This window comes from Cetorhinus maximus, chromosome 15, assembly GCF_964194155.1.
Source record: "Cetorhinus maximus chromosome 15, sCetMax3.hap1.1, whole genome shotgun sequence".
Taxonomy (NCBI): domain Eukaryota; kingdom Metazoa; phylum Chordata; class Chondrichthyes; order Lamniformes; family Cetorhinidae; genus Cetorhinus; species Cetorhinus maximus.
The window spans coordinates 94,923,354-94,941,299 of record NC_135893.1 but is presented as its reverse complement, the minus strand read 5'-3'; the positions used below and the strand labels follow the sequence as shown (position 1 = coordinate 94,941,299).

The 17,946-nt window shown below is 41.1% G+C and overlaps 2 protein-coding genes across 5 annotated transcripts in view; one reads left to right on the top strand and one right to left on the bottom strand.

Annotated features, from left to right (window-relative positions):
• Positions 1-44: 44 nt before the first annotated feature.
• Positions 45-5,639, bottom strand: LOC144691013 (uncharacterized). Of its 2 annotated transcripts, none has more exons than XM_078559000.1 (2): positions 5,420-5,639; positions 45-3,834 (listed from the first exon to the last, which is right to left on the bottom strand). In XM_078559000.1, exons 1-2 carry the CDS (start codon positions 5,433-5,435, stop codon positions 2,024-2,026), a joined length of 1,827 nt encoding a protein of 608 aa, XP_078415126.1. In that variant the 5' UTR covers positions 5,436-5,639; the 3' UTR covers positions 45-2,023. The 2 variants fall into 2 exon arrangements, with proteins under 2 accessions (XP_078415126.1, XP_078415125.1); XM_078558999.1 differs by lacking the exon at positions 5,420-5,639 and adding an exon at positions 5,156-5,268.
• ccdc78 (coiled-coil domain containing 78) overlaps positions 5,632-17,946 on the top strand; it is a 128,790-nt gene continuing 116,475 nt past the window's right edge. For all 3 annotated transcript variants that reach the window (XM_078558996.1, XM_078558998.1, XM_078558995.1), the window contains exon 1: positions 5,632-5,712. In XM_078558996.1, the coding sequence (XP_078415122.1) occupies positions 5,710-5,712 (3 nt within the window). In that variant the 5' untranslated portion in view covers positions 5,632-5,709. The remainder of the gene's footprint in view (positions 5,713-17,946) is intronic.

Genomic DNA, 17,946 nt, shown 5'->3' with positions numbered 1-17,946 from the left:
CACCTGTGAAGAGTCTCGGACCTCGTACACTATAAGACCCAGAGTCATCAACATACCATGGCAGCAGATCTCCTGGTAGGAGTAGCTACAAGCAGGGTAGGACATCCTTGAGTGGATGAAGGAGCATTCAGAAATGATTAAAAAGAATAAAGGCATTACTAGAGAGATCCTGGAATGACTGGAGTTATAATTAAAGCATAAATATGTCAACATTCTTAACTACAGTCTGATGCTGTAAATTTCCATCCTTTTATTATTGTTGTGCAAGATGTAAATTAACCTGGGCCACAGTTAGAATATCTGGATGGTCTGTGTTACAAGTGTTCTGAATAGTGTTGGTTTTTGATTGCCTCCAATCTTCATGATCTTTTGATCTAAGTAAGGAGTATTCCTATTAGGAATGGGTAAAAATTGGTGATTCTCTTCCCCCTGAGTTAAATTAAATTTTATATTTTGGAAGAAGGGATTTTCTGATTAAGGTAAGGAAAGTAGGCCCTGGGTAAGAAGTTGCTGATTTCACCAGACACTGTTGTGCATAACATCCTGCTATTCTTATACAGCAATGTGCCTTTACTCCGACCTTGCTGTGCTACTCTCGAGAGAATTTCCATTTTCTGCGTGTAATTCTTAAGAATATAAGAAATAAAAGCAGGAGTAGGTGATGTGGACCCTTCGGCCTGCTCTGCCGTTCAATAATATGGCTGATCATCCACCTCAGCTCCACTTGCCTGCACTATCTCCTATGTTACCTGTGCAGAATGACCTTCCTTTTTTTCTCTAATTACATTCCAAAGTCGCCTTTCAAATATGAGAGAGGCTGTGGTGAATTGTGGATAATACTGAGCGTGCAACTTCTTTTGAAGAGGAACTTTTTTGCTGGCAGAGGCGTTAATAAACAGTCCCTATACTTCCGCTTTTTGTTTTCAGCCGTGATGTTCTGGGGAATCATAATAGAAACTAGGGGCATTTCTTCATTTGGAGGGAAAGTCAAGAGTTTTGACTGCACGACTCCCCCAGACCTTGCTCAGAATGGGATTTGCGGAGACTTGGAAGTAGAGCTTTCGGGAGACTACTGGAAAAAATGATGCAAAAATAGGGGAAGAGGCACTCCAACTTTTACAAAAAAAAATAATCTTGGAGCATGAATTTGTTTCAAAACAAGCCTCCTTATATGTTGTTAATTAAAGGTTGGCAACAAAGCATTTGGCCCCTGAACCTAACTTGTCAGAAAAGCAGAAATCTAGTATCTCTACATTGCTTATTGCTAGCGTGCACTTCATAAATTATATTCAATAAACATTTATAGCCATTGGCTAGCAGACCACACTTTGTTTCCTTGGGATATGATGTAAGAGATAATTTATGATCTGAATTAGTAATGAGGGCAATATTTCTGTTCTTGTTAATTTTAGTGTAGATCCAAATGAAAATGAGCCAATTGTTTTAAAATCAATTAATCAAAAATTGCCCTTAGGCATCACTGGGCTGTAAGTCTAGCTTGGGCTATAACTTCTTACTCATATATGTATCTAGTATAATTAGCAATTTTGTTGCTCATATTCCTACCGAAAATATCCTCTTCACCAACCCCAGCAGTTTGCACTGTGTTAGTTAAGGCAGAAACAGGAAAAATAATAAGGAATTTGCTCCAGCCACAATTTTTGTTTTCTGCGATAAGCTTGAAATAAAGTGTAGGTATTTTACTAAGCTTACACAGCCTAACACACTGGTCAGTTCACTTGCTCTGATTTTAACATGATCAGCTAAGCTTTGTTTCTGAAATTATTATGATAAGCTTATTGGTATATGCTTAGTAAGCCAGAAAGAATCATCCTATTATTAGCAAATTTAGATGGGGAACATTGGGTTCCAAACCAAATAGGCATGTCTAGCCTTGATTTCATTTGGTATAGTCATAACTGCATAAACAAGTTACATCTAGTTGTCAAAGCTGAAATACCAGGGCATTGCTGCTTGAACAATATGCATGTGATGATTGCAGGAATCCATGTTGTACTTGACTTTAGCAGTCACCAAAATAGTCATCACTGATGTCTCTCAGATCCATATTAGCAATGGTTTGTGGGCTTGCACATGTGATGTTGTTGTATGTGTACCTGATGGCATGAGTTCCATCTCTTTCTATTGCAGATTCGAAATAACGAGGAACCACATGGGGATTCTTCAGACAGTAATTCCGGAGTGTCTTGAGTAAGCAGTCACAGTGCCAACTGTTACCCTCTAACAATAGTTGCTCCAATTGTGATGACTGCTCCAAAAACTGTTGCGGGAAATGCCTTAAAGAGTTGCCCTTAAGGTTCAGATACTTTAACTTGGTCAATGGTGTAAGAGTGTGATTATAGAAACACTCAATAAAGTTCTCTGATAAATCAAGCCACGAGAGACGTTGAAGGGGCTGAAAGGCGGTATCAGAAATGGATTGAAGTTCATTGCGCTTTAGTAGAAGATACTCCAAACTTGGTACACCTATGAAAGCCTGAGGAGTTAGCTGCGTTAGTTTGTTGTATCTGAAATCCAGTTCCGAAAGCTCTTTCAAGTCACTGAGGCTCTGATTGTCAATAACTGAAATGTAATTGTTTTGCAGGAAGAGCCTTCGAAGACAGGACAATCCAGAAAATGTGCTTGGTTGAATTCTCGTGACTGCGTTGTTTTCTAAATGCAGGCTATGAAGATTAAGAAGACCTTTAAATGTGCGATCTGATAAATTCTTTAAAGAGTTACTGGATAGATTGAGCACAGCTACCTCACGAAGGCCAACAAATGCTCCTGGTTTGATATCCTCAATCTGATTGTTGTTTAGAGTGAGGACTTCCAACTGTACTAAGCCATCAAATATGTTTTCAGAAAGGCTTCTGATCTTGTTGTACCCAAATTGGAGTTCCTCCAGAAACTGAAGTTCTCTGAATGTCTTGTGTCTTAACCCTGTGATGGAGTTGTTGACCAACCTAAGCACATGGAGGTTTAGGAGTCCAGCGAATGTTTCTTCATGTAATGCAGCGATGCGATTGTGGGACAAGTCTAACCATCTGAGGGATTTCATTCCCATGAAAGCCCTTGGTACAATGGTGCTGATTTGGTTACAACTCACGTAAAGCTTCTGAAGCTTTTGCAGCTTCACAAAGATGTTCCCCTTAATGATTCTCAGCAGATTTCCTGACAAATCGAGTTCCCTCAGCTCTGTCAAACTTATAAACAGTTGGGGTTGCAGATAAGTTAATCTATTTCCTGCCAAAATAAGCTCCTTTAAGCTTGGTAAATCATGAAAGCCTGTAGCAGGCAAAACCGCCAGATTATTCCATCCCAGATTCAGGTACCAGAGGTGAGAGAGGCCAGAAAACAACCCATCTTCAATTTTACCAAAGTTGTTATTATTCAGACTAAGTGAGACAAGAGACGGAGTGTGGAGAAATGCATTTGGTACCAAGTATTTCAATTTGTTTCTTTCCAAATGTAGATGGGCGAGCAGTTTTAAACCATAGAAGGCATGTTGCTCAACACTAACTATGTGGCTATTCCCCAGGTTCAAGAAGTCCAGATTAGACATGTTTCTGAAGGCATGGGATTGAAGAGCTGTCAGGTTATTAGAGTCAAACCAAACAGCTTTAGCATTGACTGGTAGATCGTTTGGAATGCTGGTAAGATACCGAGAGCTGCAGTAGACGTTTAGTTCTTCACTGTAGTCATCAAAAATGCAGGTGCACTCATGGGGACAATTGAAACTTTCATCATCTGACTCTTCTGATGGTAGCTGTGATCCTGTTCCCAACAGTGAGAGGAACCATAAACAAACAATAACCGATACAAGCCAACAGTCTAAAAAAAATAAACACAACATACAGTCAGAGGTTATAAAGCATTTGGATAATATTTATATTATAATATCACTTTGGGAAAGAGACAAAGACCATCTAGCACACAATATTATTCTGCTGCTAAAGTACTGCTGAGTGTAACCTGGACAGTCCCTTTAAGACCATAAGAACTGGTAATACATCCTGAGGGCAATTAGAGCTTAATTGCTCTCAGATGCACCCTGCAATACGTTAGCGTTTTGGAGATTCTTTTCCAATACTTTTTTTAAAAAAAAGATTGCTTTGCATCTATTACGTTTGAATGTGAAGTTTTTTAAATATAATTGAGAACTGTTATCTAGTTGTAATATTAAATCTCTGCATAATGTTTGCTATTGCAATGGGAAATAACTTTAATTGGGAAAGATAACAATTAATTTTAATCCAAAATACCACTTGAATTGAGGATTTTCAGTTCACATTAAAGGATAGCCCAGAATTTCATGTTTTCGACAAACAAGTCATCATCCCAGATTTCCTCACTACTTGCAATCCAAATCCCAGATTTCTTCACTACTTGCAATCCAAATCCCAGATTTCCTCACTACTTGCAATCCAAATCCCAGATTTCCTCACTACGTGCAATCCAAGATTAACGATGCCTGTCCTCCTGTTTGGTACCACAAGAAGTCAGTGCAATCAATTTTACCAGCTTGGGTCATCTTTAAAATTAATTTTTAAAAAAGACAGGATTATATAGAAAGATGTAGCCGCTGAGGGTCCTACAGAGACAGTTTGAGAGGATGTTAAAGATCCCATCTGATGAGCCTTTGGCAACAGTCTCAACCAACGCCACCAGAAGGAAACCAGATTAACAGGCCATTCATCTCGCTGCTGTTTGTGAGGCAGTGGTGGTACAGAATGGTCGCTGCATTTAAGTATATATGAAACGGCAGTAGGGTTGATTAATTGTGGTTACAATTTAGTTGCACGCAGCCCTAAGCCAGCCAGGGACCATGAGCGGATCCAGTGATACGTTTAGCAATCCCGACTTTATCGATCGACAAATCAAACTTCTGCATGGGGCCCCTGCAAGGGGAAAGTGCGTGAAACACTAACACGTGGCAGTCTACGAAGGCGTATTTCATTTTAATTTTCTATTTTTTTTTCTACAGCAGGTATTACAAAGAAGGCTTTGTTTTGACACTTTTCTGAAAAGAATTCTTTCACTGTGGAGAGAAATGGATGAAGCTCTTATAAAATGATTTATTCAAATTGGTTCCAAGTTCCCAGCAAAAAAAAAAATCCATATCTTTGAATAGATTTGTAACCACAATTAGTACAAAGTTGTGTTTCTGGAAGTTTCTTTGTCATTTCAAATCTATGAAATCTTCATGAGCCAGCGTTACTGAGGGATCCTTATCTTAGGCAAATATAACAAAATTGTGGGAAGGGGGAAAAGAAACTAACACACAACTTGTATGCAATGTAGAAATCCCATCACAGGCTCTGGTATAGAAAACAGAGTATTAACTATTAATAAACCCCACCCTCACCACCACCACCACCCCCCCCCCAACCCCTCCTCCTGAAAAAAAGCATCTTACCCACTGATTTGTGCATTTTGTTTAGAAGCCTTTTCTACCAAATGTAATTTTCTGGTTGTCTTCTGTCCTGGTCAGAATGATACAGGATACAAACTGTATACAGAATTATCGCCTTATTTTGAAAAACCTTCAGGAGCACGGGATAACTTCTTTTCACCAGCTAACCAGCACAACATTACAAACATCTCATTCTTTTCTTATTACAGGAATCTTTTGACTCCCCCACTGATCAGTGGACAGGGTTGGCAGTGAGCCAAAATGGGGTCAGCAGAAAGTTAAACACCTGGCACATGGTAAGGAAAGAATCAATAGTGTTTACCTAGTGCATCCACATGTGGCAATATTTAGCTACTTTGCAGCCACAAAGCATGCTGCCAACGTAATGTCCCCCTGGACACCGGGTACACTCAGTTTAAAAAAAAAAGTCTGATAAAGTCACCCTGTCTGGCCAGGGTGAAGCACTTATTTAAAGCGTTATGCAATCTTGTCAGTTTTACCTTCATTTAGCACCGTTAAAATGTGTTGTGATATTAACTGGTGCCATCTTAACCGGTATTTACTCTGTGCATAAATTTGTGATTATAGCAAGACATTGCATTTTCGTAGCAGTTTTCAGATCAGAGTGCTTGTACCAGCAGGCAAAGAGTAAAGTCAGTGGGAAATGACTTGTTAATAAATGAACAGAGTTATTCCACTCAAAAGAGTAACTTCTTAACATCTACAATAATTGAAGGAATACTCCAGGGAAGAGTGATGTAGTTATCACCCAGCTTGTCAGATAAGAAATGACGGTATTTTGAATTTTACCTTGTAGCCTACAGAATACCTCAGGTGAACTGAGATGGTTGCAGCCATCATGCACACTTACTTGATGAAGAGTGTTGAGGGAGAGCAGTATGTTGTTGTAATAAACTCATTCCACATCAGCGCTTGCTTCAATGCTGAAGTCATGGGAAGAGGGCTTTAGTCTCGAGCGCTCCCAAGTGATCATTCAGCATTTGCCAGCTCCCTCCCTAACCGCACTGTGGGTGCACCTACACCACATGGGCCGCAGCGGTTCAAGAAGGTAGCTCACCATCTCCTTCTCAAGGGCAGCTAGGGATGGGCAATAAATGCTGGCCCAGCCAGCGAAGCCCCACATCCCGTGAATGAAAAAAAAACAACGCTCCAAGGTTTTAAGTGGATCAGAACGAAGGCTGTGCCTTAGAAGCTTCAGGTCATTCTAATCATTTTGTTAAAATTCGTAGTAGGCATCAAAATAAGTAGATCCTGAAAATGAAGCAATTGAAGTGATTGGTATCTCGAGACATTAAATTTTATAATTGGTTGGATAAAATTTAAACTGACTGCACTTTATTCCGATACTATTCCAATTCCTTCAAACAACACCTACCTGTTGGAGCCAGTTTACTTATTCAGACTATGTCAACCTGAACTTGCATACTTGACTGAAGTTAACAGTCTGCATGAGCAGGAATTCAAACCCTGATAATGCCCTGGTGATAACGTTCAGTTAATGTTAGGAAAGCACCTCACTAATGGTCAAGGCTACTGATTTCAAAAAATGCTGGAAAGATCATAGTGATAACACAGCACATGAGGGTAGCATTGACAGAATTACTTTGTTAAATTTAAAAGTTTTATTCCAATTTGGCCCCTCTTTCTTCCTTCCTCTCTCAATAGCATGTTTTATATATATATATAACACCCACTGTCCACACACAAGCACATGCAGCATTGACCATCTGGTAGTGATCAGCATTGGCTGAATTTTCGCTTCTCATGACCAAGAGGCCAAACGTGTTGCCACTGCTGTCTCAGCCAGGATCCACTAACACGGTCAGAAGCTTGAGAAGCATCACCTCATCTTTTGATTAGGCACTTTTCGGCCTTCTGGACACAACATTGAATTCAACAATTTCGCATCATAATATGGACGTTTACAGCTCCTCTGGAGCCATTTTTTGTTTCTTCTCCTACTACCGCCTCTCCTTTGCCTGGCTCCGTCATCCCAGAATTGTTACAGTGCAGAAGGAGGCCATTCGGCCCATTGTGTCTGCACCAGCTCCCTGACTGAGCAATTCCCCTGTTACCGTTCTCTCGCCTTCTCCACATAACCCTGCACATTCTTCCTTTTTTATTTTGTCATTCCTGCCTTCCACTCTGTCAAAGAACATTTCTCCCTGTTCCCATCCCCCCCCTTTCCTCTTGGCTCTGAACTTGATAATAAACTGTTAAATTTCTAACCTTTTCCTGTTCTTATGTAGAGTGATCAAGATGAAATGTTAATTCTTTTTCTCTCTTCACAGATGCTGTCTAAGCTGCTGAGTATTTCCAGCATTGGCTGTTTTTATTCCAGCTAACGGAGAGATTGATTCTAAATGACTGCTCGGTGGAGGAGTCAAAAGATGGGTCTCTACAGTTTAACAGCACACCATGTGATGCATTGACCCACAGAGGCAGGTTAGTGTTTAGAATTCAACTCTCATTAGTTCTTGAGTCCAGAACATTATAGGTATTCCAGCATATCCATTTCCAAAAAACACACCAGACTGATATAGAGAGGAGTAATGACTTGCATGTATGCAGTGCCTTTCACAACCTTGGATTGACCCAAAACATTTTACCATCAAATAAGCCATTTTGAAGCATAGTGTAATGTAAGAAACACAAAAGCTAACTTGCGAACAGGAAAGTCCCACAAATGGCAATATGATAGAACCAGATATTCTATTTGGGTGATATGGGTTGGTGGATAAATATTGGTCAGGACACTGGGGAGAACTACCTTTCTCATCTTGCTTGCCCGATTCAGGGGTTATCAGGGGGAGATGGGAATGTGGAACTTGAAACACAAACAGATCAGCCATGATTTTATTGAATGGCGAAGGCAGGCTCTTGGGGTCAAATGGACTATTTCTGCTCCTATTTTGTATGTTTATCTGCAGATGCTCTGCCCTATTTCTCCTGGTCTATAGGAGCCTAAACTGTCCTTAAAAGGACCTCTCAAGGTTTCCAAAGAACAGGAAAATTTTGTAATAAAAATAGAAAACGCTAGAAAAGCTCACCAGGCCTGACAGCATCTTTGGAGTGAGAAAGAGAGTTAATGTTTCAAGTCCGTATGACTCTTCTTCAGAGAGGAAGATTTTGTGTATTTTTATCTACCGTAATGTGTGGAGCAATGAGTAGTGGGAGTGTGGGCTACTGGCGACCTGAGCTCACTCCCTACATCCAAATCCCCCCTACCTTCTCCTGACCAGCAACCTCTATCTTGACGCTCAAACCTGGCAACTGCAGCTGGCTGATTTTATAGAAATGAAGCAAATGGATGACTTCAAAGGGATGACTGAACCTTGTGTCTTCCTCTTCAGGCGTGTGTCCTCTGTAGCACAATGTATATACACGTTTGTTGCCACATCATCTCAAAAATAATATTCAAATGTGGAAGTCTTGATAACATACACATGATTTATGATCATGTATGTTATGAAGGGAAGTCATCCCTTCAAACAGGTTTGGGGATAGCTTGGTTACTCTTACCCCAGTCACTCAGGGAAGATATAGAGGGGCATGTAACAAAGCTTCTCCAAATAGATTCCTGGAATGGGGTTGTTCCATGAGAAGAGATTGACTGCATTGGGCCTGTATTTTCTGAAGCTTAAAAGATTGAGAAGGTGATCTCATTCCTGGTGCAAAACCAATTTCTCAGCCGTGTTCTTTTGAAATACAAAACTTAGACTTTGCTCAAACCGGAAAAAAAAAATGAGGATTTTGCCTGAGGAAAATGATGATCCAAATAAAGTGTGACTAAAGACCAGTGTGGCCTTCAGCCATTGAGCTCCTTTTTTAGTGCTACATTTCCTTCACGTTAATTTTGGTTCAGGGTGACCATTGCCAGGTATTGAGGACATGGGCTCAGAAAAATAGTGACTAGCCCTTTCACAATATGTACAAGAGGTTGCTGCTGAGCACCTCCCCATGCAGAATGCTTGAGATTGAAGCTATAATAAATTGAGTGACTGAATCCGTGTCTCTTTACCCTGTGGCACAACGGGTTTGTGCAGCGCTCCTAGGTAGGTAGGTAATTAGTCCACAAGGACTGTAGGCATCACTATGGGAGAGAGACAGATGTTTTTATAACTTGGGTGCACCACTCCGTATCAAGCATGGGGCAGGCAAGGAGGCAAGTCTACCTCAGCCACAATGTGAATTGAACCCTTGCTGGCATTATTCTGAACCGCATGCTAGTCAACTGAGCTAACCGGCCTAGTATGCAATGTTTCACCATCACCATTAATGCTTAACACGATCAAAGCAAGAACATTTCTCATATCGTAAATGTTATTTGAATTTCAAAAACTTGTCCCATTTTTGGTGCAGGAATGTTACTGCAGTCCCGAAAAGGTTAAATGTTGCTCATAGTAACATTGATGTGTAACCTGGAATGGAGGTTTTTGCCGAGCAGAAGAATATAAGAATTTGCTTTTACAATAAAGGTGAGGCTAATAGCGTAAATGCTGCAGCAAAGTTAAGTGAGGGCAGCTGTGCGTTTAAATATAGAAATCCATAAGGTGCTGCACTGGGATGTGCATTGAATTCACCCACTTTAGTTTACACTGCCTTGTTGCTCCTTGCACTGTCAATTCCATAATCCTCCAACCTGATTGATTAAGGAGATACAACGCTGCTTGCCCTGTTCACCCAGGTCCCAGATGTTGTTTCCCTTGACGTTAGAGCCACTCCCATAGCAAAATATGGCACAATGAATATTTTCAACCGCTTAAACTTACTGAACCATGAAAGTGCTGACTGTGACAGGGAGTTATTGAAAGTACCCGTGGGTTTACTTTAACAAGACTTTGGCTCCAATCAGCGGCAAAGGTAAATATTTAAAATTTGTTTCTGCATTGCTGTTCTTTTGAATTGTTGATTCTAACAGTTTTTAAACATAAAAGAGACCTTAACTCAGCTCCGAATGATGATGTACTTTTCTGCGCGGCAACGATGTATATACGCATTCGTGATTACATCATCGATCAAAAATAATCCACAAATACGAAAGTATTGATAATATACACATGCTTTTTGATTGGTTCTCAATCACCCTTTCAAGTAGGCTTGGGGATAGCTTGGCTATTCTTATCTCCGTCACTGAGGGAAGATAGGCTTCTCTTAAAGGGGGATGACGATACTCAGAAAGATTCCTGGCGGGATGTTCCGGTCCCACGTGCCACGGTCCCTCAGATTTACCCGCAACAATTCCTGCGGTGGGTGGGGCCGGAAAATTTAGCCGCTGGAATGGGGCTGTTCCTATCAGAAGAGATTGAGTGGATTGGGCCTATATTCCCTGAAGTTTAAAAGAATGAGAAGTGACCTCATTGAAACATGTAAAAATTGTAGAGGTTTGACAGAGTAGATGCTAAGAGGTTGTTTCCCCTGGCTGGAGAGTCTGAAACTAGGTGGGGGACAGGGGGGTGGGGGGGTGCACAGTCTCAGGATTTGGGGTCACCCATTTAGGACTGAGATGAGGAGACCTTTCTTCACTGAGAAGGTTTCATATCTTTGGAATTCTCGACCTCAGAGGGCTGTGGATTGTGGGCTGCTGAGTATATTCAAGACTGAGGTCGCGAGATTGGACAGCGTGGTCTAGAGTGGGGAAGTGGAGTGGTGGTTGAAGATCAGCCAATGATCTTATTGAATGGCGGAACAGGCTTGAGGAGCTGTATGTCCTGCTGTTGCTCCTATTTCTTATAATATGAGATGGGAGAAAATATGTCCCATAACAGCAAAGGGAGTGAAAAATCCAGCAAGAGGATGGTTCACTTTTGTGTTACAGAAAGAAAATTTGTCGTGGCTGCAAAAATGATGAAATATTCTGGCTCTGCAAATAGATCACCAAAAACCAGCCTGACTATCATAGTTTGGGCTGTTGTTCGAGGGCAGCATAATTATGCGAGGGGTGGGGGGAGGGGGCAAAGAAATTGAGAAGTAGTGAAACAATTTGAAGTGGGGGGAAAAAGGTATCCAGCCAATCCCCAATAAACCAGATCCTCCAATGATGGAAGATTTGATGAGTGTCAAAATTCAGTCATAGGTCAAAGGCGATAAGTATACCTAAAATAGTTTTGGCCTCCAGAATCTTCTGTTTGTTCAGACCCTTGCTTATTCTACTTGATATAAAACATAAAGTAAACCAAATGGATGCATATTGGGAAAAAAAATGATTATTCAAGTTGAGGAACTGAAAAATTTGAATAAATTAACCCAAAGTAGCCCATATTTCACCCATGCCACCTTTGTCAAAACTACTGATTGTAGTTATATTACATCAAAAAATAATGATAATCGAGGTTGAATTACATGTATATTGTTGTTTCAGGACATGTGTGAATGAATGAATGTGTCTGTGTGTGACCATCATGCCAAATCAACAATGTAATCATTTGGCCTTTATTGGTTTGCCTTTAAATGTGTAGTGTCTATTTCTAAATTTTTTTGTTTATTGCCATGGGATCTCCTCTAGGCCCAGCTCTTACAAACATCTTTGTCGGGTTCCATGAGAAATGTGTCTTCAATGGAATAACACCTAGCCTCCTACCCCTTTTATATTTCCGATATGTGGATGATATGTTTGCTATATTTAAATCAGCAGCTGCATATAACAATTTCCTTCGATGTCTTAATGGGCTCCATCCTGTGCTCAAATTCACCTTTGAAATGGAGCAGTAAAATGAACTCCCCTTCCTTGACATACTAGTTGAGAAACCTGCCAGGAGGTTCTCTACCATGGCCTACCTTCACTGGTCAATATATGCGTTGGGATTCTTACAGTACCACAAGCTATAAGATTGGTCTTATCAGCAACCTTGTAAATAGGGCCCAAGCCATTTGCTCACCATGCAAGCTCGATGCTGAAATAGGGCGCATCAAAGATATCCTAATGGTTACCCTGATCAGATCATTTCGCTCTGTATATCACGCAAACTCATGAACGGGCCTAAAGCCGTCACTTTCGGCCCCGAAAAATATCCAGCCTACCTCAGATTACCCTGGAGGGGCAAGGTAGCTCAAAATTTTGAGCAACAGGTGAAGCTAGCTGTTTCAAGCTGCTATTATGTAGTAGCAACACGAGTGGTATTCACCACTAACAGGATGCTGCCGTCAAGCCAAAAAGACATTCTGCCTACCACACAAATGAATAACGTGGCATATGAATTTCGGTGCCAGTGTGACGCTAGATATACAGGCTGCAAGTCCCAAAGACTGGCAGATCATATCAAGCAACATGTCCTAGCCGCTGCTCGCAACGGCAGGGTACAGACCCTTCCCAACCAGCCCGTGCTTGTAAAATTCCAAACACACTGTCCAACATTAGATGTGATTCCACACTTAGACAACATTTGCTAAATAATCCTCAGTGTGTTAAGAATTACACTGGTGACCAATTTAACATTGTCAGTCGGACTCGCAATGTGGGGCATTTATACGCACTGGAAGCTACATCTATTAATACCCAGGGCCCTGTTCTCTGCAGACAGAAAGAACATGTACATACATTGCGCCTGTTTCAGCTAAACAAAGTAAGTGACAACCATTCACTGACTCATTCCTCACGGCAAGGCCTTGACCAATCAGGGTCAAGCAGCCTGGTTTAAATTTCAAACAATGCTTGGCAGTTAACTGTCAGTCACCATCACTGGTGCACTCTCCATGGCAATGCCACTTGCCAACCAATCAGCACTCTCTTCACATACAGTATAAATTGTTGTTTTCCCCTTATATTGGTATTCTTGTGAAGTGTCCTAATGAGTGTAAGACAAAAAAACTTTGACATGTCTCTTTTTTCAACAATACTCAAGTTCTATACTATCAAATGACTATTTAAATTTTTGTTTCTTAAACTCCAAAGCTATTTCTCACAAGAGACAATGCAAAAATTAGCAACAACAAAGTTAGATAAATAGGAGGTAAATGCAATGGAAAAATAACACAATTGCAAAATAGTTGAGTAAAATATTATTAATTAGCAGAAACTCTGAGCATTTACAGTGAAACTAGTATCTTGACTGCAACAGTAATTCTTTAACTTCCCGTCCCCTGCCCTTCCATTCTCCCCGTGCCATCCATTTCATGCCATACCCATCCCATTCCTTTCATCCCTCTCATCTCATCCTCATCCCACCACTTCTTCCTGTGCCAGTCCTATTCCCAATTCCATTCCTCCCATGCCATCCCAATTCTCATCCCTCAAATCCATGCATTTCCCCTCCCGACGCTATCATCCCTCATGCCGTCAGCCCACAACCTTGCTGCCTCTTCCCTCCAGCCAGGGTTACTTTGTTGTTGGGCTCCCCTTACCCTTAGCTGTTCTTTTTCACATCAACCCCCACCCTGCTGCTGCTACCACCAACCATTGGCAACTGGACATGCTTCACACAATTCAGCCCTTCACGCAACCCACACGCAGCAGGCTTCACCCACCAAATCAACCCACCGACCAATCAGAAGAGTGCGAACAGACAAAAACTGTGTATATTATTATTTTAGATGTACGTTCTACCTAGCTGCTATAATTTGGTGTCTTTGCATAGAAATTCAGAAGCCAAACGCAGCGCAGAAATGCAAATGAGTACACCAGTAATAATACAATCTTGCAAATCATTTGAATGCACCAGGGAAAAATCAGCAAGGCTGACCAAGGGTTGACTAAACAGTTACAGAGTCAATACAGAGCATGACAGTCAGTGTACATGTAGGGCACTGGCAACAATTCCAGTTGAAGATGATTGCCAAAGCAAACTTCAGAAGACAAACAAAGGAACAATGAGTTTCTGAAAATCGAGGACTGTAGGTGTCATATTCATCAAATATAACAGGTACAAAAAAAATAATGCGTGAGTGTGGGAAAGGACACCTGTAGAAGAATAAAATCTTGTTCTACATCAGAGGGATGATTGAATGACCATATTCATTATTTGTGTTCAACCATTTTATCATTAACCTGTCTGATACAGATTTGCGAATTGTATGTTTTGAACTTGATAGGTAAAGCTTCAATTTGCAGAATTGTTTCTTCTTTTTCTGGTAGGTTGAAGATATGGGCCTGAGTTTTGCCGATCCAGGACGCCCCGGGAGCCCGTTAAAAATGTTGGGCGCGTCCCGATTCTGGGAGGGTGAGACTCGGAAATTAATAATGGGAAACAAGGAAATGCCAGAGACTTTGAACGGGTATTTTGTATCTGCCTTCACAGTAGAAGGCACAAAAAACATCCCAAGAATAGTAGAAAAGCATGGGGGCAAAATAAATAGAGGAACTTAAAACATTCACAGGAAAAAATATACTAGGAGAATTTATGGGACTAATTGGCTGACAAGTTCCCTGGACCTGATGGCCTGCATCCTAGGGTCTTAAAGGAAGCTGCTGCAGGGCTAGTGGATGCATTGATTGTAATCTTCCCTAGATTCTGGAAAGGTCCCAGTGGATTGGAAAGCCATAAATGTGACACTAGTATTCAGGAAAGGAGGGAGACAGAAACTATAGGTCAGTTAGTCTAACATCTGTCATTGGGAAAATGCAGAATCAATTATTAGCGAGGTAGTAGCAGTATATTTAGGAAATAATAATATAATTAGGCAGTGTCAACATAGTTTTCTGAAAGGCAAATCGTGTTTGACAAATTTATTTGACAACTTTGAGGATGTAACAAGCAGAATGGATAAAGGGGAACCAGTAGATGTGGTGTATTTGGATTTCCAAAAGGTGTTGAATAAGGTGCCACATAAAAGGTTACTGCACAAGATAAGAGCTCATGCTGTTGGAGGTAATATATTAGAAAGCCCAGCTTTGGACTGCACCACCTTGGCACGGATGATCGCAGTCTTGGCAGGTTCACTGACAGTTAATAACAAGGGCCTTGGTGGAGTGGCATTGGAACCCGCCCTCTGCCATGTTGTGCTATTCCTGTATCTTTCCCAAGTCTTAACTTCTAGAATGACTTCCACCTATCCCAGCCAAAACACACTTCCCAATTAAGAGATGCAGGCTGGTTTTAAGTAGTGCAGGCTTGTTTGAATTTGTTCAAGCCTCCTATGATTTTGTGCCCCCTTCTTAGGTGGGTAGTCACTCAGCATTGGTTGCAATCATTTAAAGGTGCAGGCAGTGTAAGGTTTGTATGCTGTCTGCTTTAAAGGCAGGTTAATCACATATCATGATCCCCAGGCCCATTTTTGGGTCTTAACAAATTTTTGCTGCACTGAATTTTTAAAACTTTGAAACGGGGAAGAGAATTTTTCCAAAGTTTTTTTTTTAACTGGGAAAAATTGTATTTCTTTGAACAAAAAGTTCTTGTAAGTTTAATTATTAATTCACTTCAGATAAAGTGTGTTCTAGGTATTGAAGGTTGGGCCAAGAGTTAGCAAAGTATTTCATCCCAGGGACCTTGGCCTAAATCCACCCAAGACCAAGAGAGTCAAAGTCTCCTCGCTTCCCTATCTGTAAGAGTCCCAAGTGAAGTTTGTCCATATGGTTTCAACCCTTGGGTAATGGGTGAACACTGGCTTTCTTGAGAAGTGGGCCCTAGTGGTCATTACCCTGATATCTTGTTCTGAACTTTATGGAAAAGTAGAGCATAAACTTATTTTTATAATTTGATATAAACATTTGTGAATTGTTTGCTAACTATCATTGGGCTTTCGTATTCTGGTCCAGAGCTACTGGACAGCATTTGGGTAAACATATGCTGGCTCTTCCCTTCATAACATCCTGACGCAAAGTGACCTGCAGATTTTGGTATTGTTAACACAGGTTGATTCTGTACTCATTTTTTTCCTGAGCCAAGTTGCCTCCCGGTCAAGGAACACCTTGATTTTAAAATTCTCATCCTTGCTTTCAGTCCCTCCATTGCCTCATCTCTCCCTATCTCTGTGATGTCCTCCAGCCCCATAACCATCCCAGATATCTGTGCTCCCCCAATTCTGGCCTCTTGAGCACCTGGGTTTTGATAGCTGCACCATTAGTGGATGTGCCTTCAGTTGCCTAGTTCTCAAGCTCTGCAATTCCCTCCCTACACTTCTCTGCCTCTCTCTCTCGTTTCCTCTGTTAATACATTCTTTAGAAGCCACCTCTTTGACCAAGCTTTCAGTCATCTGACCTAAAACTCCTTGTGTGGCTCGGTGTCATATTTTGTTTCATAATGCCCCTGAGAAGCGCCTTGGCGCATTTCCTTCCATTAAAAGCGCTATATAAATACATGTTGTTGTTGTTGTTCTTTGCCAGTGTCACCTTTTGGGAATTGTTTATCATGGCTGTCCTTTTGTTTTGGCTTGTTGTTTCAAATTTAAGCATAAATATCTTTATGACACAAAGATAGGTAGGAAAGTAAGTTGTGAAGAGGGCTTAAGGAGGCTACAAAGGGACATAGGTTAAGTGAGTGGGCAAAGATCTGGTAAATGGAGTATAAGGTGGGCAGATGTGAAATTGTCCATTTTTTCAAGAGGAACAAAAAAAAATATATTATCTAAAAATGGTGAGAGATTGCAGAACTCTGAGATGCAAAGGGATCTGGTTGTCTTAGTGCATGAATCACAAAAGTTAAGTATGCAGGCACAGCAAGTAATTAAAGCTAGTGGAATGTTATTGTTTATTGCGGGTGGATTTGAGGTTATGCTTCAGTTGTACGGGGCACTGGTGAGACTACAACTACAGCACCGTGCACAGAATTGGTCTCCTTATTTAAGGAAGGATGTAAATGGATTAGAAGCAGTTCAGAGATGGTTTACTAGACAAATACCAGGAATGGGCGAGTTGTCTTATGAGGAAAGGTTGGACAGGTTAGGCTTGAAACCCTCTGGAGTTTAGAAGAGTAAGAGGTGATTTGATTGAAATATATAAGATCCTGGGGGTTTTGACAGGAAGGGTGTGGAGAGGATGAATCTAGAACTAAGGGTCACTGTTTAAAAATAACGGCTCGCTCATTTAAAACAGAAGTGAGGAGAACTTTTTTCTCCGAGGGTCGTGAGTCGTTGGAACTCTGCTTCCACTGTGTGGTGAGGAAGAAAGTCTTTGAATATTTTTAAGGCTGAGCTAGGTAGAATTTTGATAAGCAAGGGAGCGAAAGTTATCGGGTTATCGCGGGTAGGCAGGAATGTGGGGTTGAAGTTACAATCAGAGCAGCCATGACGTTATTGAACGGCGGAGCAGGCTCTAGGGGCCGAATGGCCTACTCCTCCTAAGTCATATGTTCGCATGTTTGTATATTCACAAACTTGGGCTGCCTCAAATCACTTTACAGTGTAACCCCGGGGGTTGAGAAGATGTGATTACCTTGATGTGGGTATTGGATATTCTGGAGGCAGTTTTCAATTTGAGCACACACTGGGGGTAAGTTTGACTTTGTGTGATACTGCGAAATAGGTGATAACAAATTGGCTACAAGAACAAATAGAGTATTTGGATACCTAATTGCTAGGGCTATTCAATATAAAATGAAAAACACTATTTTGCCTTAGTACAAGACCTTCGTTAGGCC

Bases quoted from the DNA above. Each gene is read 5' to 3' on its own strand.
- LOC144691013 (XM_078558999.1), bottom strand. From the start codon at position 5,186: ATGACAAAGAAACTTCCAGAAACACAACTTT. The intron at 3,835-5,155 runs GTACTAATTGTG...TATTTTTTTTAG, and splicing joins ACTTCCAGAAACACAACTTT to ACTGTTGGCTTGTATCGGTT.